Source organism: Moschus berezovskii, chromosome 25 (assembly GCF_049115385.1).
Source record: "Moschus berezovskii isolate FMDL1 chromosome 25, NW_MosBer_1.0, whole genome shotgun sequence".
NCBI lineage: Eukaryota > Metazoa > Chordata > Mammalia > Artiodactyla > Moschidae > Moschus > Moschus berezovskii.
This window is the reverse complement of record NC_142484.1, coordinates 31,170,130-31,197,447: the sequence shown is the minus strand read 5'-3', so window position 1 is coordinate 31,197,447 and position 27,318 is coordinate 31,170,130. Positions and strand designations below refer to the sequence as shown.

Here is a 27,318-nt window from a genome sequence, read left to right as displayed (position 1 = left end):
TGAGCTCCTGAAGGGCCCTTAGAGGGTGTTTAGTTCCACACTCCTCAGATGACAGTGTCTGGAGGTCAGGAAAGGGGAGCTAATTTGCTCAAGATCATACAGCTAACTGGCAAGGTTAGAAATGAAACCCAGGCTTCACCTCTCACTTGCGTGATGCTTATATATGTATATATGCATGTATGTGTGTATACATACACACACACACACCAGTTCAGAAGGTCAGTTTAGCAAAGAGCACAGGGCTTGGAATCATAAATACACGAATCCACAGCATTGATGACTTCAGTCTTAACATGGTCTTCGGCAAGTCAATTTACTTTTTTGAGCCTCAATTTCTACATTCAGTTCAGTTCAGTTCAGTCGCTCAGTCGTGTCCGACTCTTTGCATCCCCATGAACCACAGCACGCCAGGCCTCCCTGTCCATCACCAACTCCCGGAGTTCACTCAAACTCATGTCCATCGAGTCGGTGATGCCATCCAGCCATCTCATTCTCTGTCGTCCCCGTCTCCTCCTACCCCCAATCCCTCCCAGCATCAGAGTCTTCCAGTGAGTCAACTCGTCGCATGAGGTGGCCAAAGTATTGGAGTTTCAGCTTTAGCATAAGTCCTTTCAGTGAACACCCAGCATTAGTACAATAGAAACAAGACATTCTTCACAAAACTATAATAAAGATCATATAGTCAGTTGCTCAGTCAGGTCTGATTCTTTGCGACCCCATGGATTGCAGCATTCCAAGCTTCCCTGTCCATCACCAACTCCCAGAGCTTGCTCAAACTCATGTCCATCGATTCAGTGATGCCATCCAACCCTCTCATCCTCTGTCATCCCCTTCTCCTCCTGCCTTCAATCTTCCCAGCATCAGGGTCTTTTCCAATGAGTCAATATTTCACATCAAGTGGCCAAAGTACTGGAGTTTCAGCTTCAACATCAGTCTTTCCAATGAATATTCAGGTTTGATTTCCTTTAGGATTGACTGGTTTGATCTCCTTGGAGTCCAAGGGATTCTCACAGGTCTTATACAGCACCACAGTTCAAAAGCATCAATTCTTCGATGCTCAGCTTTCTTTATGGTCCAACTCTCACATCCATACATGACTACTGGAAAAACCATAGCTTTGACTAGATGGACCTTTGTCAGCAAAGTAATGTCTTTGCCTTTTATATGCTGTCTAAGTTGGTCATAGCTTTTCTTCCAAGGAGGAAGCGTCTTTTAATTTCATGGCTGCAGTCACCACCTGCAGTGATTTTGGAGCTCAAGAAAATAAAATCTGTCACTGTTTCCATTGTTTCCCCATCTATTTGCCACATACTGATGGGACCAGATGCCATGATCTTTGTTTTTTGAATGTTGAGTTTTAAGCCAGCTTTGTCACTGTCCTCTTTCACTTTCATAAAGAGGCTCTTTAGTTCCTCTTCACTTTCTGCCAAAAGGGTGGTGTCATCTGCACATCTGAGGTTACTGATATTTCTCTTGGAAATCTTGATTCCAGCTTGTACTTCATCCAGCCCAATGTTTTGCATGATGTACTCTGCATATAAGTTAAATAAGCAGGGTGACAATATGCAGCCTTGACATACTCCTTTCCCAATTTGGAACCAGTCCATTATTCCATGTCCATTTCTAAGTGTTGCTTCTTGACCTGCATACAGATTTCTCAGGAGGCAGGTCAGGTGGTCTGGTATTCCCATCTCTAAGAATTGTTTAAGATTATATAAGAATCCACTTAAATCTTATAGCATGGTGTTTGGTACAAGGCAATGGCAAGCCACTCCAGTACTCTTGCCTAGAAAATCCCATGGATGGAGGAGCCTGGTAGGCTGCAGTCCGTGGGGTCGCTAAGGGTCGGACACGACTGAGCGACTTCACTTTCACTTTTCACTTTCACACATTGGAGAAGGAAATGGCAACCCACTCCAGTGTTCTTGCCTGGAGAATCCCAGGGACGGGGGAGCCTGGTGGGCTGCCGTCTATGAGGTCACACAGAGTCGGACACGACTGAAGTGACTTAGCAGCAGCAGTATTGTATTGAACCCACTCCAGTGTTCTTGCCTGGAGAAAGAATCCCAGGGACGGTGGACCCTGGTGGGCTGCCTTGTATGGGGTCGCACAGAGTCGGACACGACTGAAGCAGCTTAGCAGCAACAGCAGCAGCATAGCATTGTGCTCATGCTCAGTCATCTCCAACTCTTTGAGATACTGTGGCTTATAGCCCACTAGGCGCCTCTGTCCATGGGATTCTCCAGGCAAGAATACTGGAGTGCATTGCCATTTCCTTCTTCAGGGTATCTTTCTGACCCAGAGAGCAAACCTGTATCTCCTGTGTCTCCTGCATTAGCAGGCAGATTCTTTACCACTAGTGCCATCTGGGAATCCATGGGTACATGATTAGTACGCATTAAATGTCTGTGGAGTATATAGCTAATAAAGTGTTGCAGCCTTCTCGGTGATCTTCAAAGCAGCCCTTGAGTGTGTGTAGCATGTTGTTATTTGTCATTGCTGTTGTTCAGTTGCTGAGTCATGTCCAACTCTTTGCAACCCCATGGACTGCAGCACACCAGACTCCTCTGTCTTTCGCCATCTCCCAGAGTTTGCTGAAATTCATGTCTATGAAGTCGGTGATGCCATCCAACCATCTCATCCTCTGTTGCCCTCTTCTGCCCTCAACCTTTCCCAGCATCACGGTCTTTTCCAATGAGTCAGCTCTTCACATCAGGTGGCCAAAGTATTGGAGTTTCATCATCAGTCCTTCCAATGAATATTCAGGGTTGATTTCCTTTAGGATTGACTGATTTGATCTCCAAAGGACTCTCAAGAGTCTTTTCTCCCCAAACTGAAACATTTTAAACAACACTATCTCTGTTTTGCCTAAATTCAGAAACATTTTTACTGTGTGTGATTTATATGTTTACCATACAAACTTTGCTGACTTTCTTAATTTGAAATGCATTATACTTAAGTTACTCAGATGCTCAAAAAAAAAAAAGGTGTCTCTTTAAATGTACTACTACTAACAAAGAGAGATCTTTACATAGAGCTTTCCTTGTAGGAGGCAGTGTTCAAAGCATTTCACAGATCTTAACTCAGAATATTATGAGTTGGACACCTATTACAGTAAGTCTCCTTCATACAAATGAGTTCTATTCCACGAGCACATTATAAGTCCAGTTTGTGCATAAGTCCAACAGACTTAGCCTGGGGACCCAGCTAACACAACTGGCCATATAGCGCTGTACTATAATAGGTCTATGATAGTTTTCACACAAATAATACAAACCAGACAAACACAAAAATGAAACATTTGCAATCTTACAGTCCAGGACCTTGAAAAGTACAGTGGTACAGTACAGCAGCTGACATACAGGGGCTGGCATCAAGTGAACGGGCAAGAAGAGTTACTGACTAGAGGAGGCGGGAGATGGCAGAGCTGAAGGATCGTCAGCAGTAGGAGCCGGAGGACAAGCTGCATCACTCACGCCTGATGTTGATGGCTCAGGTTCTGGTTCCTCACTGGAGTCAATCCTATCAGCCCTCCTGAAAAAAACGACACCGTGATGTCTGGGTGGTAGCTCTTTTTCTCCCATCACAGACGACACGGTAGTGCTGGGTTGCATCCTGAACAGATGCCGCAGCCCGCTCTACATTCGGGTCTTGCATCTCAAGAACCGACCGTGCCTCCTCAGACAAAGAAAACCCCCTGCCATTTCCTGCATTGTGAATCCCTTCACTAATTCTTCTTGTCTCTCTCCATCCTTTCTCTGGGCCTCCAGTTCCATCAGGTCTTCATTAATAAGCTCCTCGGGTTGCATCGCAAGGAGTTCAGTGAAGTCATCCTCTTGCAGCCCTAGCTTGAAATGAAGCTGCTCTGCTACCATGCTCAGTACAGTAAAGCTCACAAAAGCACACCCACTTGTGGAGGATGCACTCACTCACAGTGTACACCAGACAGATGAACTAACGTACGTGATTGGACATGCAAATGCATAGTCACATCTTTGAAAGTTCGAGGTTGAAGGTTCATATGTAGGGACCTTACTGTCTTAGTCCCACTTTACAGATGAAGAAACCGAGGCGCAGAGAGGTTCACCATTCCCTGGTTCTTATAACTACTAATTAAAGAACTTGGGATTCAAACACAGACAACCTGGCTCCAGAATCCATGTTCTTAACAATTAAACCGTACCCTGAAATTCTAGTACTGTTCCTTGCTTCATGCTGTCACAATACCTGTGTGGGGTCTTCAGCACACACATGATGACCTGGGAAAGACTCACTGCTGTCTCTGCTCCTTTGTGATGACCTTCTCTGGCTTTGCCTTTGTAGCTTCTTTCCCTACATTTCTTTAAGAGAGTATCACCCAGAGCTCTTGCTGCTTTTATTTTCAACCTAAGCCAGCTCTTCTTGATTGACCTAAACCATATTTTCCGCTTTCTCTGAATCTAAGACATATTCCCTCATGCCTGCTAGAGCCCACATAACTGTAAAGAGAGCTCAGAGGCCAGTCGTGGGGTTTGGCCATTGGTGGACACATTTTCTCATCAGATTCCTCAGAGCAGTGGCCCTCTGGACAAAGGTACCAAGGACATAATTCTCAGATGATTGTTCTCGGTAGAAAAGGTTTTGGTGTGGAGGACTGGGCTGTGATTCTGGGTCTGTGGTTTACTTGCAGAATGAACCTAGGCCAACCAGATGTTCATCAAACTCTTTTAGACCCTGGGTATGTTGGTTCAGCTTCTCCAAGAAGCCGCTGTCAAGATGCATTTAGATGCGCGAGAGACTTACTGGGGGAGATGCCTGTGAAGGATGCTGGGAATGACCCTGAGAAAGGAAGAAAGCCCTCACTGGGCTGCAAATCTGACAGCAGTGATGGAGAGAAGGAAGGAAGGAGGATTAGAGCACAGTGCAGATCTAAGACAGCTTCGAGCTGGTCACTGGAAAGTGTCAAGCCAAGGTTTCCCATTGAAGGAGTCCCATTTCCTCCTAGGAACAAGCTGGTGTCCATACTCCTGCCATTCTTTGTCAGTGGATGAGAACAGCTCAGGGGGAGTTAAGGGGTGCTGAGGGCCAACAGCTGGGGCTGTTAGAAAACGTGCCGCCCACATCAGGAGACCCGAGAGGCACATTTCCATGGCCACCATAGTGAAGCACCAGCGATGCCTCACATGAGGTGAGAGAGTAGTAGTAAGTGCTTTGATGAAAAGGAGACAGGGTGTTAAGGAGTGACTGGAGCCACCATGTGTGAAATAGCCAGCTAGTAGAAAGCTACTGTATGGCACAGAGAGCTCAGCTCAGTGCCCTGCGGTGACCTGGGGGGGTGAGGTGGGGGAGACCCACGGAGGGGATGTATATGTATGTATAGACACTCACATATAGCTGATCTACTTCCGTGTACAGCAGAAGCTAACACAACATTGTAAAGCAACTCTAACCCCCCCCCCCAGCGCCGCCAGAAACACACAAGATCTCTATACAGAAAATGACATCCATGCATCTGTGTGTGGAAAAAGAAGAAATGGTTAAGGATCAGAAAAAAAAAACACTGGTGTTCTTTCCCAAGAATGAATCAGTCACGTTATTCTCTTATACCTTCTGATTCTCTATGCTGACTGGCAGCTAGCTTGTTGTTTGTGCCCCAAGGTGTGCTAAAATGGAAATGAATATGATTTCTTATAATTATATTCATGAACTCTCCAAACTGGCTTTTCCTGTGGTTCTTTCTCTTGATTATTCCAAAGCATAAGTTTAGGATTCACTGGTGTTAGTTTCAACCCACTTCTGTATCCTTAGTGGCAAACTTAAATTAGATACTAAGATTTTTGAGAGAGGACACGATTGCACAGACCAGACAGAGAATTGCTATTCTAGGGGCTGGCAGACTTTCTCTGAAGGGCCAGATAGTCAATATTGTAGGCTTTACCACCTGTATGTTCTTTGTCACAAGTCCTCCACTTTGCATATAAGCAGCCATAAACAATATGTACATGAATAGGGGTAAAACTTTTATTTATAAAGTCAAGCGGTGGACCAGATTTGACTTATGGTCCTTAGTTTGCCAACTCCTGTTCTAGTGTGATAATAATATGCCTTGGCAAGCCTGCTCAGATCCATGTACATATGGTTGTAGTGTCCGGGCCCTCCTGGGGATGTTAAAAGATAACTCTCCCTTTTGGATCCCAGTGGGGAAAAATGAGGATTGCTGAGGCATCAAGATACAAGAGTGGAAGATGAGTAGGGAAGCTCAAGATACGGAGCCAGGAAATTGTCACGACCCCAGGACTGGAGGCCGTGGCTGAGAAAGATCTGCCGGCTGCAAGTTGAGTCCTGCCAGGCTCTCTGCCTGCTGTCCACCACCACTGGAAGGCCAGAGGATCCATTTGCATCCTCCGGTCCAATGCTGCCTCTGTAACCAAACCCTGAAGGTCTGCACATGCAGTTCACACCCCAGGTGACCCCCCGGATGGAGTGTTGAGGGAGAAGTCTCCTTTGTGAAGCACTGACCCCGAGGCACTGGGGCACCTCTGGAGTCCCTGGGACAACCCTCCAGGTAGCTGTCGGTACAAATTCTGCCCATTAGGACACAGATTCAGATGTTGTTCCTAGGTTCCACAGCAAAACCAGCTGAGATTCCAGTTTCAGAACCCACATGCCTTTCCCCGAACCACGCTGCCTCTCCTGAAGGCACAGTCCTGGGCCAAGTCATGCTGTAGATCTGAGAATTCCCTCGGCATGCTGGAGCTCTTAGAATCCCAGCCTCCCCTTCCAGACTTGAGCAGTTCCAGGAATTGTTCTTGTGATTGTTGCCACTGGTAATGATTCTTGATAAACTCCCATTATTAACGTCTGACACTCATGGTTCATGCTGGTGGCCAGTTGTCTGTTAGTGAAAGCCACTGTCAAAGAAAGGGGAAACTTGCCTCTTGTGGAGTTGGTTAGTTTAGAAACACAGTGATACGGTTTCTGTATTTCAAAGGAAAGGTCACAAAGGTCAAATGCATCATTGACATGTGAGCTTATGGTGCCCACTAGATGGATTGATTCTCATGGGAGTACTAATAGGTTCCCAAAGTTCCTTGGGGGAAGGGAGAAGTGCTGCCCTGTGTATAAATTTGTTCTTTGCAACTGTAGTATAAACTCATAGAGCAAGGGCCAGGTCCAGTCTTTTTGATAGGCCTGCAGGTCTTAGCAGAGTTCCCACAAGCAATCCTCATGACCCTAAGTGGACAACAAGAGTGCTTCATTCCATTTATGGATTGACTTTGTGGGGGTCAATTGACTTTCTCCAATTGTAAATGAGAGATTTGGGGATGAGGGGGGAACACAGTCAATAGTCAACCAAGTAAGGTCTGTCACAACTGAGACGTGCTGACCACGTGGCAGGTAAGATGAGACAGCAGTTCATAGCCTGATCTGTCTGATCTGAACAGGACAATGCCTGCGTGCCCAAATATAGACCAGCTGTCCCAAACCAGAAACAAGCACAGCTCAGACAGCCTCGCTAAGTGGTAACAGTTCCTTCCACCCTGAACAGCAGCTGACGTGTGGATCCTGGAGCTCTTCATTCCTTCTTCTGACCCAAAAAGGATAGTTTCCGACAAAACTTACTGCCGTGATGTATTTATTGAGCCCTTTGTTCTGATCTGGATGTTGAGTAGGCACACAGTGTTGTGCTGAACACTGTCAGAGAAAACAGTCTAGGTCCTGAGTTCTAACAGCTCTCAGCCTAGTTTTGTACAAGAGATTTGTGAATTCCCAACATGATATGTAAAATGAAACACTGCCAGAGATTTAGAGGAAGGCACTATTGGCTCTCACCAGAGACCTTCTAGAAAGCATGGAATTTGCTGTGGACCTTAGGTTCCCGTCTCTGACTTGAGATGCCCCTTATGTAGGGATGTGTGACCAGAGACCGGCTGACACGCCCGTGAGCTGTAGCCACTCACTGCCTTTGCCCTGCGCCCTTCACAGGATCGATTTCTGCTAAAGTAGACCGAGAGATCATATCCATCAAGGTCAGGACACTCGGACTTGGCTCTTGGGTCTCTGGGACGGTGTTCTTTCCCAGATCCTTCCTCAGAAGTGGCGGGGGGGTGGGGGCGGTGGGGAAGTCTGGCCCCTGAAAGGTCTCACAGGGTCCCATGTTTCTGCCTGTCTCTACATCCTCTTTTCTCTTCCTCCGCTTTATAGTTTTTATAAACATTAGGAGCCTTATATTTTTGAACTTGGGGAATTATTTATACTAGTCTTCAGTAGTTTGAGCCAGCAAATGTTTACTTTCCATGCAAATATGAGTAACGTAAACTCATGACAAAACAGCAGTCCTGCCATCCAGTGTCTGGGTTATCAGATCTCCTGACTTGGTTCCGCCTCGCCCCCTTCCCCCAGTACAGAGAACATATCTTTGTTCACATGGATGCATCTTTCTACTGGTACTGCAGAAGGACCCCTGGGCTACAGGAGCTAAGTTTTAATTCCAGAGTTTACATCTGACCCCTTGTATGTCCTTGGACAGGTAGCCTCACCTTTCTGGACTGTGGTTTCTCCAATTGTAAATGAGAGATATGGGGGTGAGCTAGGAGGGCAGTGATGATAAATGAATGACTGGACACCAGGATCCCTTCCAGCTGCCATGTTATGGGAGTTATTGTGTTTGACCGTAAATGTATGAATAACTTCTCTTACTGATGATGTCTGCAAGAGGATTTTGAACATTATTCCTTCTTAAATAACTTCAGGCTTGTGATTGTGAGTTAAAATGACCTGGATCTGTTGATCCAGTTTTGCCATCAGCCTTCCTGTCAACAGGATGTTTTTATTTGTTTTTATTCCCTTTTTTTTTTAATATTTACTTATTGGCTGCTCCAGGTCTTGATTGCAGCATACAGGATCTTTCCTTGTGCCACACAAACTCTTAGTTGCGGCATGCAGCCTGTTATTTGTGGCTCGTGGATCTAGTTTCCTGACTAGAGATTGAACCCAGGCCCCCTGCATTGGCAGCACAGAGTCTTAGCCACTAGGCCACCGGAGAAGTCCAAGGCTTTTGTTTTTAGAACTCACCACCTATGTGACTTCCGCTTTTCATTTCGCTTTCTCCAGGGATCACTCATTCCATAAAATCCTACGCCATTGTTTGCAAAATTCTTTCATTAATCATCTACCCAGTAAGAACCCTCAGATTCTTACTACTTTTCTACTTCTAGGAACAAATGATATAATGTAACAGGTGTCAACCAACAACCATTTACTTAGTATTTAATAGTTACTGTTTACTCATATTTTATCTCATTGAATCCTTCAAAGGACCCTGTAAAGTGTTCAGTTCTCTTTGGCATTTGACAGCCTGGGAGAGGAGGTGCAGAGAGATTGAAAGTTTTGTCCAAGGCCCTGCAGCAAAGTCGTCTGAGAATGTGGACTCCCACGTTTCTGACCCACTTCAGCCTCTTTCTGTTGCTCGCTGGTTCCTTTTGAATTGGCCGTGAACAGATGATAAGGAGGGCCAGGAAGAATGTGGATGGTTTCCAATTTGGAAGTTTGATGATACCAAGAAAGATTTGGGAAAGAATTTGTTCTTTCATTTGTCTTTCAGAGCTTGCTTTGCCCTTGATTTTTCAGTCAACCCTAACACTTCTGCCCCTGCCCCAGAATTAAGAACCAGAGATTATTAAAAACCAAGCCACTGGTTCTGAATCTAAATCTCTGTGTAAATATAACTCATTAGATCTTACATTGAGCAGTTCTCTTAAGTTTCCCAAAGATGACTTTGATGTGAATCCCTCATCTAATCCAAGTCCTTGCTTTTATAAATAGAGAAAACAGGGCTCAGAAAGGTGAAATGGCGTTCCGAAGGTCAGTCCGCCAACTGGTGACAGAGCTGGGCTTTGACCCTCGTTCTGTTGTTTGACTCTGCCTCCCATAAAGCTAATACCATTCACCACATAAGGATTGTGTAGGAATTCTTCTCTCTCCATGGTTGAAAAGAATTGATTTTGAAGACAAAGCGATCTCATTTAGATCTAGGCTCTGCCACTTTCTAGGTCTGTGACCCAGAACTCATTATTAACGTCTCTGCACTTCAATTTCTCCATCACCCCCATAAAACAAAACAAACAAAAAACAATGGAGGAAATAATATCTACTTCACAGGGTAGACTAGAGACGCATAGCAGGTGCTTGCTAAATGGCAGCTGTAATTATTGTAGTCAATGTAGACATTTCTGTTCTTACTGCTTTCACATATAACATCTATACAAGGTGTATTGGAAAGCGATTCCATACCTCTTGGCCAATGTCAAGTTCTCAGTCAGTTATGTGTACCCTAGGAATAGGAGCAGTAAGAATAGTGGGGTGCTCTGCTAAATACTTTGTATAAATGACCTCCAATCCTTGCAGCAGCCCTGCAAACTGTGTTCTCCCTGTTGAACGAATGAGGTTACGAGAGGTTTATGTAACCTGTCCAAGGCCAGAGCCAGGAGTGACCAGGGCCAGGGTTTGAGTCCAGCCTGGGCTCCAGTATAAGCTTTGGTCTACCATTTTATGGGTTCTGAGACCCACTGAGGCTTGGGGTGAGGGTTTGGGAGGGGGGATAAAGATGAAAAGGGCATTGAGATAAGGGAACCAGTCATTATTTGGCCAGTCATCTTTTCCAGAAACTCTCGCCAACCGCCCCTTTCCTGCTCGTGTTATCACTAGCCAGTGGATGGCTGGGCTGGGCTGGGCTGGGCTCCTCTGCTGAAATCCTTCAGAGCTTTCCTGTTCTAGAGTTTTGCAAGAAGGTGGGAGGAGTGTTTTTATGCTGGGCAGGCTTCCCATGAGTGATTGTGGAAAGGAAGGGGAGTGATTTTGTAGGGCCCTAAAAAGAAGCCAGGAAGACGAGGAAAAAATAAAACCCTGTTGAAAAGAAAACAAATTGACTCAGGCGTTTTCTGACATTATCTTTCGTCTAGACTTGGAGATCGAAGCTCAGGCCAGAAGTCTGGAAATGCCCATTTTCTTCTTGCTGTGTAACTGACCTTCCTAATGACCCAAGACACATCATTACAACTGCCTGATAGCCACACACCAAAAACAGCCCAGCCACATATTGTCTAATGTTTTCCTTTATTTTTAGCATTCTTTCCTTTCCTCAGGAGGTACCCAGGCAATAAAAACAAATCTTAAACGAACATTTTATATGAGCGCTTAGACTTGTTTTCACAAGCTTATCTCATTTGCCCTTTACAGCAGCCCATTGAGATAGGTAGGCAGCCCAGGGTTTATCCTCCCAACCTCACAGGTAAGCAGCCAGAGTTCAGAGACCTGTCCACAATCTCATAAAGGCAGAGTTGGAACTGGATCCCTGGTCTCCTAACTCCTGTCCCATGCACGAGGCCCACACACTGTGAGGTGGAATTCCAACCTGCTTGAGGCTTTTCACCCCAAACCATAAGTTCTAGCTTTTTGTTTACCTGAACTGCCCACTGCCTTGTTATGATTATGGGGTGAAGGGCTGGAAGGAAGTATAGGTAGGAAGCAGGGAATATCTTTTTCTCAAGGGAGTTTAGCAAGGGCTTGGTATTTACTGAGTGTCCAGTTTTCAGAGAGGAAATAAAAACTAAAGGTCACATGAGTTTAACTGGATGACTGTTAATCTCTTGCATGTATTTTACACTGCGTACTTTGCAAAGGGCTTATGCCTGTGTGTGTGTTTAATTCACATACTATATATCACTCAAAATATACAAGTCAGTGTTTTTAGTATATTCACAGGATTGTGCAACCATCATCACAATCCAATTTAGGAACATTTTTATGACCCCAAAAATAAACTTTGTCCCCATTAGAAGTCACTTCCTATTCCCATCATCACCCCAGCCTTAAGCAACTACTAATCTATTTTCTGTCTCTGAATATTTACCAATTCTAACATTTAATACAAGTGGAATCTAGCTTCCTTTCACTTAGCACAATGCTTTCAAAGTTTATACATTCTGTAGCATGCATTTGTACTTTATTCTTTCTACTGCTGAATAATATTCCATTATATGATATGCCACATTCTCTATATATATCCATCAGCTTATAGGCATTTGGGTTGTTTCCACTTTGGCTATAATGAGTAAAGCTGCTGTGAAAATTTGTTTACGGGTTTTTCTGTGGACATGTTTCCTTTACTTCTAGGATATACCGACACGATTGCTGTGTCATGTGGTGATTCTGTGTTTAACTTTTTGAGGAACTGTCGACTGTGTGTGTGTTTATAAATTGACTGAGATATATTTCCCATATTGGGCTTTTTGGTGGCTCAGTGGTAAAGAATCTGCCTGCCAGTGCAGGAGATGCGGTTTTGCTCCCTGAGTCAGGAAGATCCCCTGGAGAAGGGGATGGCTACCCTACCAGTTTTCTTGCCTGGGAAATTCCATGGACAGAGGAGCCTGGCAGGCTACAGTCCATGGGTCACAAAAGAGTCAAACACGGCTTAGCTTCTAAGCAACAATTTCTCATACCATAAAAGTCACCCATTTAAATACACAGTTCAGTGGTTTTAATATTTCCCAGGGTTGTGCAACCATCACCACAGTCTAATTTTAGAAAATTTTCATCAGCCTCAAAAAGAAACACCATTCTCATTAGCAGTCACTGTCCATTCCTGCTTACCAGCCCACCCCCTTCCCAGGCAACCACTAGTTTACTTGCTGCCTTTGAATTTTCCTGTTCTAGACATTTTGCATAAACAGCGTCATGTGAGCCATAGTCTCTTGTCACTAGTTTCTTTCACTTAGCACAGTGTTTGGGGGTTCATCCATATGTGGCGTTATTTCACTAATTTGTATGACTGAAGAATATCCCCTTGTGTGAATATCCCACGTTTTACTATCCAGCCTCTGCCTCTGTCATCCCACTGTGTTCTCCTGTGTGTCTCTGGCTCTGTTTTCTTATAAGGACTCCAGTCACTGGAGTGAGGCCCACACTTATCCCGTGTAACTTTATGTTAATTCATTATATCTGCAAAGACCCTATTTTCAAATAAGGTCACATTCTGAGGTTCCATGAGTTTTGGAGGGGACACTGTTCAACCCATAAAGACACGAAGGAGTAATCACATGAATTCAGATAGAAGTCTTTTAAAGTTGCAAGCTGAGGTAGGATTTTTGGCAAGGTTTCATGCCAAAACAGCTTTGGAAGAACTTTCCTGGGGCTGTAAGCCATTATGGAGCTAACTGGTTTCATAGACGTGGCTTTATGTCAGAAGAATGGGATTCCAAGTGTCTCTGGGCCCAACTCATCCTAACCCCTTGTCCATCTTATTACCAGACCTCGAAAACCTCTTTGATTTTGACCACAAGAAACAAGTATTTATGGATTTTTGTGCCAGAGGAAATTATTTTATTCATTCAACACATATGTCATGAACACCCATTATGTGCTGGGACTGTTCTAGGCACCAGAGATAACAGGAGACCGGAACACATTTTGAGTACTACAGCTTGCAGCGTTTCTTGGACCTTTTCTGCGTTTCATCCTTACAGCCACCCTGTGGAGATGTGTAAATAAGGAACCTGAGACGGGGGTGAAATGATTTCTCCTCCTCTGTGACTAAACAGGCTGGGTCACATTTGAATCCCCAGCCTGAGCTGGAGGCACTGAGGCTGGGTCAGTCTTCCTTTGAATGTTTGACCTGCAAGCATTCAACATAGGGGACATGAAAAAGGAATTGGCTGACAAGGCAGGATAAGTGGGTTGTCACAAAATGGCTATTCTTGTCAATTTGAGGAACCCGATCTTTATTCTGAAGGTAATGAGGAGTTACGGATGGTATTGAGGGGGTTTGACTTATTGTGCTATGTACTTCAGACATTTAATCAACACATGATTGTGGAGTTGTGTCATAGATGGGGCTTCATTCTAGGAATAAAATTGTTACAAAAGGGACAGTATCTCTGCCGTCACTGAGTTTATAGCCTAATGCGTGGAGTGATGCAGAAGAGGTCGGTATTCTCCTGAAATCTTGTTTGAAACACAAGAAAGTACAAGTGAGAAGCACAGTTGAAGAAATAAACAGGAAGTGGTTTTAAAAAGAGAGACCTTTGTAAGTCATCCTGAGGATCGCAGGGATCCATTGTTGCATTTTAAGCAGGGCAGAGGCATAATGACACGAGGTGGTCATTGAGAAACAGGGCAGGGTGATAGATAATGCCTAGGCTTCTGTCTCGGAGAACTGACCGGATGGCAGTGTTGATGTGCTTCACTGAGATACAGAATGCAGGAGTTCCACTGAGATTGCTGAGCTTGACCTGCTTGTGGGACAGCTGAATGGAGGTGCCCAGCAGATCTGGGGGCTGGCAGGGAGGAAGGGCTGGGGAGCATGGACAGAGAGCTCAGGAGAGAGAACCAAGCCAGAGGTTAAGATCTGTGAGTTGTCATCACATAGCTGAAGCTGTGAGAGCGGACAGGATACCCCGGAGAGTCTCCAGAGGGAGAGTGAGGTCACAGGAGGGTGTGGGCAGAGCGCTGAGGAAAGCCCCCCTGGATGGGCTGGTCGGGGGAGGGGAGTCCAGCGACCACGGACAGTGTAGGATGCCCCCAGAGACTGCCCTCACACCTCCCCTGGATCTCCCCTGGTGCTGGGCCTTCTCCTCTCCTGGGTGTCAACCCTCTCCCCTGCCATCAGAGAGCTCATCTCACACATCTAATGGAGTAACCAAGCCATTGATTCTGTTAACAGACATCCCGTCCACAAGAGCTATAATGGGCATTTACTTTGGAGGTCGACAGAGCTGTTGATGGAACAGTTTTTCCCCAGAGGCCCATGGCGTTTCCTGCTATCCAGGCATTAGTTGACCTGTCCAGCATCAAAAAAGACTGGAGAGTCATTCATGCTGTAGAGCTGGTGATCCCGCCCAGGGCCATGAGAAGGGTGCTAAAACAGGTCAGATAACAGGGGACAGAAAGAGAACTAAGTCCCCTCTGAAGTGTTCACTAGCCCTAGAAAGCCCCATCATCACCACTAAAACATCAGCCCCGCTGGCCATCACACTGCTAGAAATGACATCTTTAACCTTTCTTTTGAACAGAAAGTTTTGCTGGTGGAATTACTGTATGCCGAATACATTTTTTTTTTTTTTTTTTTGCTTATTCTGCAAAGACAGACTCAGAACTTGTTCTGTGTACCTGGGCTTTATTAGGTCAATGTTGGCACTGAAGAGGTAACGTCTGCAGTCAGTGCTCTTAGACACCCATGGGCCAGGCAAGGAAGCAGGGTGACAGTGGATATAATGAAGCGTGGGCACGTGCTGTTCGCACCCAGAATAATGACCAAGTCCAGGAAGGTTTCAGGGAGAATATGATATCTGTGTAGGGTCTTAAAAGTCTGCCTGTGAATGCCAAAGGAGTAAAATCCAGGCAGAAGGAACAGCACAAACCAAAACAAAGAACCATAAAAGGGGCTGGTGTGTCCATGGACTGATGAAGCTTCCATATGCCTGGGGTATGGGAGAAGGAAAGCAGGAAATAGGTCAGACTGTGAAAGGCCTTGTATGTTGTGCTAAGGCATTTGAACTAAGCTTAGAGAGCCAGCCAAATGAATAATGCCCTTGGCTTGGGGTGTAGCACTCTAAACTATTATCTGTCTTTAATACCTCGCTTCCTTTCTAACACAACAGCAAGAGTTAAAGATAAGAGTTAAGGGGGAAAAAAAGACCCATAGACAGAGAGTGGCAAGTACAGGAGCCGGGCAGCATCGTCTGGGAGGACGTGGAAGGGCAGGCTGGGGGGGCTGGGAAGGTCTGAAGGGACTGACGGCTCCAGTTCCAAGTACTTTTATCAGGTAGTGCATGGTCCAGGCCCCTCAGCGCATAAGTCTTCGGGAAGCAGAGCTTCATTTAATAAAGTTAGCGCAGCTCTGAGGGAGGCGATGCCCCAGGAGCCCCCAAAGAGAGGGGAGGCAGTGGCGCTCCCTTGCCCAAGGCTGGCCTCGCCCCAGGGCCCAAGCCCACGCCTGGACCGTGAGCAGCCTGGCCTCCCGGAGGTGGCGCACGCAGTGACGGGATGAGAGTGGCCTCCAGGCGACCCTGGGGCAGCGTGGGGGTCCTGAACCACGAGGGGGGCAGTGAAGGTGCTCCTGCTGGGCCACAGCCTCTGCCCCTCACGGCCGCTCTCCCTCCAGCCTCCCGGTCCGGGAGAGGGCCGCCTTCCCTCCCCTGCCCCTCACACAGCCCTTTCTCTGTTCACAGACTCCCTGAGGAACATCCCCTCGGCTGCGGCTGCGCACGGGCCGCGCTCCTCTCCAGCTGAGCTCAGCAGCTCCAGCCAGCACCTCCTGCGAGAACGGAAGACCTCGGCCCCGGCGCACTCCAGCCAGCCAACCCTGTTCACCTTCGAGCCCTCGCTGTCGAACCACGCGCAGCCCGCCCTGTCCACCAGCGCGCCTCAGGAGTACCTCTACCTGCACCAGTGCATAAGCCGGAGGGCGGAGAGCACACGGTAGGCGCAGTCATTGCCCGAGCACCGCTCGCAGGGCCGAGTCCTTGCAACCTCTGCTTTTTAATTTTGAAGATGCGGGAATAAACTATCGTTACATCTTTCCAGGTGACCAGATACATAATTATAAAACAAAAACACCATTGCTTTAGTTTAGGTAACCTTCACATTTTATTGGTACCATCTACGTTGCTATATTGGAGGAGGAAATGGCAACCCACTCCAGTACTCTTGCCTGGAGAATCCTGTGGACAGAGGAGCCTGGTGGGCTGCTTTCCATGGGGTCGCACAGAGTTGGACACGACTGAAGTGACTTAGCATGCATGCACGCATTGGAGAAGGAAATGGCAACCCACTCCAGGGTTCTTGCCTGGAGAATCCCAGGGACGGAGGAGCCTGATGGGCTGCTGTCTGTGGGGTCGCAAAGTCAGACACGACTGAAGCAAGCAGCAGCGCGTTGCTATATAATGACACTTGGATTCCAAAGAAGCCTTTCATTATCAAAAATCTTGCTTTAAAAATTTTGTTTAATTTGGGAAAAAAGGCATTAAGAAGCTAGAGTTTCAGAATTGAAAACAAAGTTAGTGCATTTGTTGACCATAACAATATAGCTATAAAACCTTAACATTATTGAAGAAATCCATATCTCACTTTTACACACCACTGCGGTATTCCATGTGGCAGCCACTCCCTACATGTGGCTATCTAAATTTGAATCAATTAAAATTAAATAAAACTTGGGAACTTCCCTGGTGGTCCAGTAATTAACAATCTGCCTGCCAGCGCAGGGGACACACATTTGATCCCTGGTCAGGGAACTAAGAGCCCAGAAGCCGTGAAGCAACTAAGCCTGCGTGCCACAGCTAGCGAGTCCATGAGCCACAGCAAAGTCCCACATGATGCAGCTAAGACCTGACGCGGCGAAATAAAAGTTGTGACTGTGGTAATGAAGAAAGAAAATAGATGCCAAAGATGTCTGTAATAGCATAAATTTAAAAGAAAATAATTTTAATTAAATAATACTAAAAATTAAGTTCCTCAGTTACACCAGCCATATTTCAAGTGCTCAGTGGCCACACGTGGCCACTGGCTACCATACAGGGTAATGCAAATACAAAACATTTTCATCATCACGGAAAGTTGTAGCAAGAACTCTATGCTCTAGAGTAAGTTTTTGTTTTTCTGACACCAAAAACTCTCTCGGGTATAGAGCCTGTACATACTTTTATTACCTTTTATTCTCATCATTAGGGTAAATAAACAAAAGCACAGAGCTTGTGGACTTTGCCAGAACTGGTTCCCAATTCTACCATGGCCAGCAGATTGCAAATCACATTCCTGTATTAATTTAGAAATAACTAATTTGTGTTATGAGAATTAAGGCAGTTAGAGAGCTAGTTTATTGATAAATCACGTTACAGAATATTTTCATGCATAATCACACTTAAACCAGTCAAATTCACTGAGAGATCTCTGCTGCTGCTGCCAAGTCACTTCAGTCATGTCCAACTCTGTGCGACCCCATAGACATTAGCCCAACAGGCTCCCCCGTCCCTGGGATCTTCCAGGCAAGAACACAGGAGTGGGTTGCCATTTCCTTCTCCAATGCATGAAAGTGAAAAGTGAAAGTGAAGTCGCTCAGTCGTGTCCGACTCTTAGTGACCCCATGGATTGCAGCCTACCAGGCTGCTCAGTCCATGGGATTTTCCAGGCAAGAGTACTGGAGTGGGGTGCCATTGCCTTCTCCTGAGAGATCTCTAGGGTCGATCATTTCTCTCTGTTTCACGGATGAAGAAACCGAGACTCACGACTTCTGAATGACAGAGGTAGAACTAGAACCCAGGCTTCTCCTTTCTGGTCACATACTCTTTTCTCTACACTGTGCTGTTCTGCGATTCTGGTTTTCTGAGTCATTTTCACACTCCCAATACTCAGTTTGAAATCTGCCCCAAAAAACTCATTCCTCAAGCAGCATGAGTCATTTGTGAACTTTCACTAGTTCAGGCGACCTCCATCAATGTAGTCTTGAAGGGCTGAGTTCTATACGGGTAGAATGAATTACCCAAGATCACTGAACTAGTTAGTACCTGATTCTTCCGAACGACAGACCAGGGATGGTGGTAGAATGCGAAGTATTTTACAGGCTCTGCAGTTCAGTGAGTTATGGTTTCAGAGTCAGGTCTGGCCACTTCTTTATGACCTTGGGGGCCATTTATTCAGCCTTCTAGACCTTCAGTTTCCTTCTCTGCAGAGTGAGAATAATTAACTCATGAGCATAATTAGTGAACTTAAAATTGCAAAACATTTCTGAGGTACCTATGAGGTGGGAGGTCCTCAGGACATATTGCCAGATGTGGCAGGCCTCCACCCCTTCCGCTACACATAGGATCACAGGGGAATAAAGAATGAGAGGCTGTACAGTCAGAGTTTTAGTGAAAGACAGAGCACTTTATATCAGTGTCTCTCAAACAGGGCCGTGCACGTGAAATGCCCAAGCATCTTGTTGAAATGCTGCTTCTGATTCAGTGGGCCTGCTGTGGGTCCTGAGATCCTGGTATTCTGCAAAACTGTAAATGATGCTAGTGCAGACTGCAAATCACACTTCCATTTTTATATTAATACGTTACTGTCCTTTGGGAAAGGACTCAGCACATATAGTTGCATGACAAATATTTGAACAAATCTGTGTTATGGAAATATGTTATCTCCATAGCCTGTGGATGTTAATGAACAAGACAGAACTTATCTACATCTGGGAAAGCAACTTGATTGTGGGGCCTTGATCAAGTCGTGCTTTTCTCTGCGTCTTTGTTTTGACTTGTGTGGCTGAGGGAGCAAGAGGTTGATGAGTAGGATCTCAGGGAGATTTTAAAAAACAGTAAACTCAAACAGTGTTTGTAGGATTCCAGGCAGGAATGGAGGGTAGGAAGGAAGCTTTCTTTAGAAGGATATATAGTTTCTGGTGGTAGTAGAGTAGTGTGCATGATATCAAACATACTATAACAATCACAAACTCCAGACAAAACAGTTTAAAAAACTGAAGGCACTGAAGAGCAATCAAAAAGCAGGACAAAATTTGTTGTTAAAAAGGGACCCACACTGAACAAGATGCAATTTACATGACTTTTCTTTTGAATGAAATTCCTAACACATATCATACCAAGTGTTCAGTAGATAGTGAGAAACTGGTGGACACTTGAAGACACTGTAAAATTGACCTGTAGTCAAGAGAACTCAAGTCATAGAAACAAAATAAGCTCAGTTTTTGGAGTTAGCATACAAAGACTTTAAAATAGTTGTGTTGATTGCTTTAATCTGTGGCAGGGAGTGAAAATGGATAATGAGTAAAGAGATGGTGAAATTTAGGAAAAAGAAACTTTGAAAAAGAACGTATAAGTTTCAGTTTCTCTGTGGTGGCAGAAGCCGCTACAGATTATTCCTCCCACTAATTACAACTAAAAACTCCAGACAAAATATAATTACCCAAAGACTCTGTAAATGAAAGAAAGCAGAGTATGTAGCAGAGCAAAATCTGGAGATGCAACTGCACGGAATGAGTTTTCTGTCTCTGGTGAATTTGTCCTGAGTATGGGCCCCCTCCCAAAGCAGCACAGTGGGGGAAGCTGCTGAAACTCTAATAGAAATCTCATCTTTCTGCCTAGACGAACCAGAAAAGGAGCCCTTTGGGAGCTGGGGAAGAGTGGAGCATCCCAGAGTGGAGAGAGCTAGCGAAGGGATTTCCTAATTCTGGATATAAAACCACACAAGTCTCAGGCTTATCTTGAAAGGGGGGTGGGCGTGGAGTGGTGCGATGCGGTGCGGTGCTCAGTCATGTCCGACTCTTTGCGACCCCATGGATTGAATACTGCAGGCAAGAATACTGGAGTGGATTGCCATTTCCTTCTCCAGGGGATCTCTCCTGACCCAAGGCATCGAACCCAGGTCTCCCACACTGCAGGCAAACTCTTCGCTCTCTGACCCACCAGGGAACCCATGTGTGAGACAGACTCAAACCAGCATAACAAGAGCTTTGTGAACTAAACTGAGACGTTTATTGCCACACACAAAAGGAGAAACAGAACTTAAGAGGCTAAAGCTAACCATGTTGATTGCCTGCAAAAACAAACACATCAGTGTTTTCCAGAGGATGATAAAAGAACGCAGTCTACACAACATTCAGAATATAATCCAGAATTTCTGGGCATACAGAAAATGAGCAAACTGTAACTCATTCTCAAGGGAGAGTACAGAGACCAACCTCATTGTTACCAGTGTTGGAGCTGCTACACAGACTTAAGCCCACATTATAACAGTATTCCTCATGATAAAAGAAAACACACTTGAAATTAACGAAAAGGAAAAGAAACTGTTATCAACTCAGAGGTCTAAATTCTGCAAAGGTATTCCTTCAGGAATGAAAACAAAGTAAGACATTCTCAGATGAAAAAGAAGTAAGGAAATTTCTAGGAGATTTAACTTAAAGAAATCATAAGGCTGAAGCAAGGTATTACCAGAAGAAAACTATGAGCAGGAATGAAGAAAGACAAGCAAAAATAGTAATTTTCAAAATTATATTGTTTTTTTTTCCCTTCTAAATTCTTTAAAATATGTATGAGTGTTGAAAACAAATATTAAACATTATCTAGTGGGGTTATTACATGGTTTTATTTGTCTTCAACCTGAAGTGTTTTTTTTAAACTTTGTTTTATTTCATTTTGGCCATGCTGCATGGTTTGTGGGGATTGTTCCCTGACCAGGGATTGAACCTAGGCCCATGGCAGTGAAAGTGCCAAGTCCTTACACTGGACTGCCAGGAAACTCCTGTGAAGAGCTTCCTTTACCGTTTATGGCCATGTGAGTCCCCTGGTGACCAATTTTCCCAACTTTCACTTATCTGAAAATACCTTTATTTCACCTTTGATTTTATTTATTTTATTGAAGTATACAATTGATTTACAATGCTGTGTTATTTCTGCTGTACGGCAGTGGTTCAGTTATACACAAATATAATACACATTCTTTTTCATATTTCTTTTCTTATGGTTTATCACAGAATATTGAATATAGTTCCCTGTGCCATACAGTATCACCTTTATTTTTGAGAGATATTTTTGCTGAGTATAAAAATGGCTTTATTTCAGCATTCTAAAGGATGCCATTCTATCTGTGGTCTTCTTGACTTTCATTGTTTTTGATGAGAGGTCAACTGTTCTTTTTATTCTTATTCTCCCGGATGTAATTGTATCTTTCTTCCTCTGATTTTTTTCTCCTTTAAAAAAATTGTGTTATAATATGCATAATAGAAAACGTACTATCTTAAACCATTTTTAAGGGTACAGTTCAGTGGTGTTAAGTACTTTCACACTCATGCAACCAATCTTTGGAACCCTCTTCACCTCTCAAAATTTAAACTCTGTACCCTTAACGTCTCATTTCACCTTCCCCCAGCCCCTAACAACCTCCGTTCTCCTTTTTATCTATATGAATTAGGCCTCTCTCAGTAACCCATTTAGGTGGAATTACAGTGTTTTCTGTGACTGGATTATTTCACTTAGCATAAAGCCCTCAAAATTCATCTATATAGTAGCAAGTGTCAGGATTTTCTTCCTTTTTAAGGCTCAGTAAATATTCCATTGCATGTATACGCCTCAGTAGATGCTAAGAAGTCGCTCAGTCGTGTCCGACCCTTAGCGACCCCACGGACTGCAGCCTACCAGGGTGCTCCATCCATGGGATTTTCTAGGCAAGAGTACTGGAGTGGCTTGCCATTGCCTTCTCCAGTGTTCTTGCTTGGAGAATCCCAAGGACGGGGGAGCCTAGTGGGCTTCCATCTATGGGGTCACACAGAGTCGGACATGACTGAAGTGACTTAGCAGCAGCAGCAGCAGATGCTAAGAAAGATTTGACAAAACATAATACATCTCTGTAAAAAATATTTCTTAGCAAACTGTAAATAGAGGAGAATTATCTCAAACTAAGACTTCTAAGGACAGCCTACAGCTAGTATCACATGGAGAAATAGTAAATATATTCCCCTAATACTTGGGACAAGGAGACAATATCTGCTCTTGCTACTTCTATTCACAGTTGTACTAGAGATCCTAGTGAGTTTAATAAGGGAACAAAAAATACATAAAAGGCACAAATACCGGAAAGGAAGATGTAACAGTCTCTGTTTGCAGGTAACATGCTTGTTTATATTAAAAATCCTAAAGAATATAGAAAATAAGTACTAGAATTAATAAGTGAATTTAGCAAATTCACAGGAGAAAAGATTACTATACAAAAATAACTTTTACTTACTAGCAACAAAAAAAAATGAAAAAAATGAACTTGAAAAATCTATGTAATGATGCCAAAAGAAGTGCGCTGCTTAGAAATAAATTTAACAAAAGATATGCAAGACCTCTTCACTGAACTCACTAACATTGCTGAGGGAAATTAAAGACCTAAATATGAAGGGTAATAATATACTATAGTTATGAATTGGAAGACTTAATATTATTAAAATGGTAAATCTTCCCAAATTAATTTGTAGATTCAGTACAATCCAAATAAAAATCCCAGCAAGCTTTCTCGCAGAAATTGATAAGCTAATTCTAAAATGTATGTGAAAATGTGAATAACCAAAGTGATTTTTTAAAAAAATCAGCACAAAGTTAGAGGACTTATACTACCTGATTTTAAGACCTTCTGTCAAACTAAGGTTGATCATGACAGTTGTGTTAATGAAAGGGTAAACATGTAAATCACTCGAACAGATTAGTGAATCTGGAGGGGTTAGAATGAATATATGTTTTGTTTTGTTTTACTAAAGTGCCAGTAGGGAAATGAAAGTTTTTTCAACAAATAGATACCTATATAGGAATTTTTTAAAACATTACTTTCTATCACACTACTCAAAAGCTAAAAAGTATCAGAGACCTGAATGTAAAGTCTAATACTTTGAAACTTATAGAAGAAAATATCTCTGTGGTCTTGGGGTAAGAAAAGACTTTTATATGGGATTAAAAAGCAGGAATCATAAAATAAAAAACTGACAGTCTTTATCAGAATTAAAACTTTTGCTCTGTAAAAGATCCCATTAGGAAAATAAAATGGTGAACTTTCCTAGTGGTCCAGTGGTTAAGAATCTGCCTTACATTACAATGGACATGGTATGATCCCTGGTCAGAGAACTAAGATCCTGCATGCTGTGCAGTGCAGACAAAAAATGTAAAACAACAACAAAAAGCAAGTCAACAAATATTAGAAAATACTCAAAGCATATATCTGACAGAGAACTAATTTCTAGAATACATAAGAACTATTACAACTCAATAAGAAGACAAGCAAGCAAATTTTTTTGCATGGGCAAAAGATTTGAAGAGACACTTCACAAAAAATATGTAAGAATGGCCAATAATAGGCACATGAAAACATGCTGAACCATCAGAGAAATGCAAATTAAAACCTCAGTGAGGTTTTGCTTAATCTCCACTGGAATGACTACAGTAAAAAAAACTAGCAATGCCAAGTGTTGGCAAGCGTGTGGATGGGCTTTAGTCATGCACAGCTTCAATACATACTAGGTACTCTGGAAACAAAGTTTACAAAGCACTTTAACGGTAGTTACCTCTTTTGATCTCCGAAGTAATCTCACAGGATTACTTTTGAGTAGGGACTTGGAGAGAGAATCAGCTCATTCACCTCTGCTTAGCACAGATGTAAATATGCCTGATTGATCACTGTAGTGAAATCATATTTACTGAGGCTAGTAATATCAGCCTTCTCTCTATCCCTTTTATATTTATGAGGGATCCTGATATACAGCTATAAGAAATTAAGCATCCTAGAGATAAAACCATGAATTTTTTATTACTCTTACTACACTACTAGCCACTAATGTTTAAGTACTGGATAATATGTATTCTGGTTTAAATGACTTCAGTTCTAAAAATCCAGCTCTTCCACCGAGCTAAAATAAGTAATAATTCAAAATAGTAACGGTTGCCAATGGAAGGAGTTTTGAACTGTTGATGTCAAAGCAGGCAGAATCATTTTTGTTTTTGGAAACAATTTAGTTTCACTAAATTTATTTTTATCCTCTAATATTTGGGACCTCGGGGCTTCCCTGGTAGCTCAGACAGCAAAGAATCCGCCTGCAATGCGGGAGACCTGGGTTCGACCCCTCGGTTGGGAAGATCCCCTGAAGGAGGGCATGGCAACCCACTCCAGTATTCTTGCCTGGAGAATCTCATGGACAGAGGAGCCTGGCAGACTGCAGTTCATAGGGTCACAAAGGTTCGGACACAACTGAACTGATTTAGCACACACACGCATTTGGGACCTCATTCTAGATTCTAGGGAATCTTTAGCCAATCTCTATCTTAAGGCTATTAAACCTGTAAGAAGTGATGTGATGTGGTAAGTCACATGTCCAGGAAAGCCATCATTCTGGTAAGAGTTGAGGGGAGCAAAATTTCAAAGGATGAAATTCCAAACTGGAAGCACCACTGACCCTGTCACATTCTTCTACAGAAAGCTGGTGGACGAACAGTAAAGTCAGAAATGTCGATGGAGGATTTAACCGGTGATTCATTGTGAGTGGCTGTGATTAACCAAAGCCAGGATATACAGCTTTTACTTTCAGTTAGCTTCCAATATACAGCTTTTCTCTGTAACTGCAGAGAGAAGGCAAGCTCAATATTACAGCCAGAGAAGTTTGAGATACAAAGACTACCTCACCTCTTAGAGACTGTGAGACAGAATTTTCTGAGCTTTCTTCCCTCACTGGAAGGATCCATTTGAATGAGTCAGATGCAGAATGATGGTCCAAATGACCTTTCAAGATTGCTAGTGACAGGGACAGAACCCTAAAATGGTGGCTAATTTACTTACAAGTGTTTACAAGATTTCCTTAAATGGGAACACAGTCATCACCGACTCAGTGGACATGAACTTGAGCAAACTCCAGAAGATAGTGGAAGACAGAGAAGCCTGGCATGCTGTAGTCCATGGGGTTGCAAAGAGAGATGATTTAACCAACTTACTGACTGAACAAGAAGAAGTCATAAAAGAAAATCAAACCGGGCCTTTCATCGTTAACATACTTGGTATCTCACAGAGTGGAAAAGAGTGAAATTGTATGTTCTGTAATGTGTGAAAATGTGTAAACAGCAAAAAAAAAAAAAGTGCAAAATAAAGTGGCTGGGAAGAACTAGGAAAGCATTTCTAAAAGCCGAGAAAGAAGTTTGGAGTTGATTTCAGACCGAGGTGGCAGGATAGCCCCACCCACCAGCAGCCTCTAGAGCATCACAGGGCCAGCAGTGGAAAGGAAAACTGCTGGCACGGGGGAATATTTTCTGGCAAACTTCCCTCTGTCCCCAGGGAGCTCCCCTCTACACTTGTAATTGAGTATCTTCTTGCACCATCTCTGCCATTTACTGTTTTTCTTTTCTGATGCATGAGGGTAATACCTGTCTGCCAAAACCATCAGGAAGATTAAAAGCAACATCACATATGATGTCCCTGGCACAGTTGTTCTTTAGTTGCTAAGACATGTCCGACTCTTTATGACCTCATAGACTGTAACCCACCAGGTTCCTCTATCCATGGGGATTCTCCAGGCAAGAATACTGGAGCAGGTTGCCATTTCCTATTCCAGGGGAATCTTCCCGACCCAGGGATCAAACCCACGTCTCCTGCGTTGGCAGTCAGGTTCTTTATCACTGAGCCAGCAGGGAAGCCCACCTGGGACAGTACAGTGCTCAGTTTATGAGGTCTTTGTCAGAGCAGAGCCCAGAAGAGAAACCCTTGTTCAGATCTACTCCTTCTGGGTATCTGTCCCAGAAAGCCCCTCAGCGCTTCAGGGTGATACAGGCTTCAGTGAAGGTTTACGGGAAGGCGGTAGAAAGCCACAGACTCCTGAGTGCTCAGAATTCCCGCTCTTGACTTTTGTCCGGAGTGATCACACTGCAGCTCTGTGAGTTTGGAGCAGGGAGTCCAGGGGTCTTGGAGCTGGCCCAGTTCTGCTACCATCCGAGTGCATATCTTTGGGCAAGTTTGTTTCCCTCGTTCAGCTCTTCTCACCCGATTCTTGCAGTGATGCCCAGTCCCCTCAGCAGGCGTGGGTGTCATCTGCCACGTGCCAGGGGCTGTGCTTGGGGATGGGATTTGGTGCCCTGCCTTCTGGGAACACAGGGTCAGGTAGAAGGACCAAGACCCAAATAACCGTCACACAAGACGTGGGTGAGGTGGGCGTGTGAGGGGAGCCCGGAGTGTGGTGGGAGCAAGGCGGGAAGAGTGAGTGAAGTGACGAGGAAATTCTGAGGGACTGGAACACCTCTGTGGAGCAGAAAGGCTTCTTGGGCACTTCGTAAGATTGTGATGCATCAGGGAAACATTCCAGAGAAAGGTAGAGGATGCAAGCCCAGGCCGGGAGCTCAGGGATGAGTGAGCAGTTCTGTAACCGGAGAGGAGACACCAGGGCGGCAGGAGGCTGGGACAGCAGCTCTCATGTTCTGAAGAGAAAAGAGTTTCCATCTGCTGCTCCTAAGGGTTCAGGCCAAGCTCGGGGAAGGTGGATGACAGCACCAAGGCTTTTCTTTACCTGCGTGTCTGTTTATAAGTTTATTTGCTTGTTCATGCAGCAAACACGTATTCACTGTTCACTGTATGACATGCACTAATCTGGGTGCTGATGAGAGGAAAATGAATAAAACACTGTTTCTTTCCTCAAGGAAATCAGCCTGGTGGAGGAAATAAGTAACTGGTGTGCAACACAGGTAACAGATGCTACCTGCTCTAAGAAGAGAGCGAGCAAGCAACTGTGCTGGGAGGTGGGGAATGCAAGAACCTGCTTCAGAAGAGGTGCCGCCGGAGCTG

At 44.2% G+C, this 27,318-nt stretch overlaps 1 protein-coding gene across 3 annotated transcripts in view; it reads left to right on the top strand.

Moving 5' to 3' along the window:
- The window catches only part of GAB2 (GRB2 associated binding protein 2), a 183,383-nt gene that overhangs the window by 141,238 nt on the left and 14,827 nt on the right, over positions 1 to 27,318 (top strand). For all 3 annotated transcript variants that reach the window (XM_055416084.2, XM_055416086.2, XM_088832341.1), the window contains exon 3: positions 16,206 to 16,455. In XM_055416084.2, coding sequence (XP_055272059.2) covers positions 16,206 to 16,455 — 250 coding nt within the window. The remainder of the gene's footprint in view (positions 1 to 16,205; positions 16,456 to 27,318) is intronic.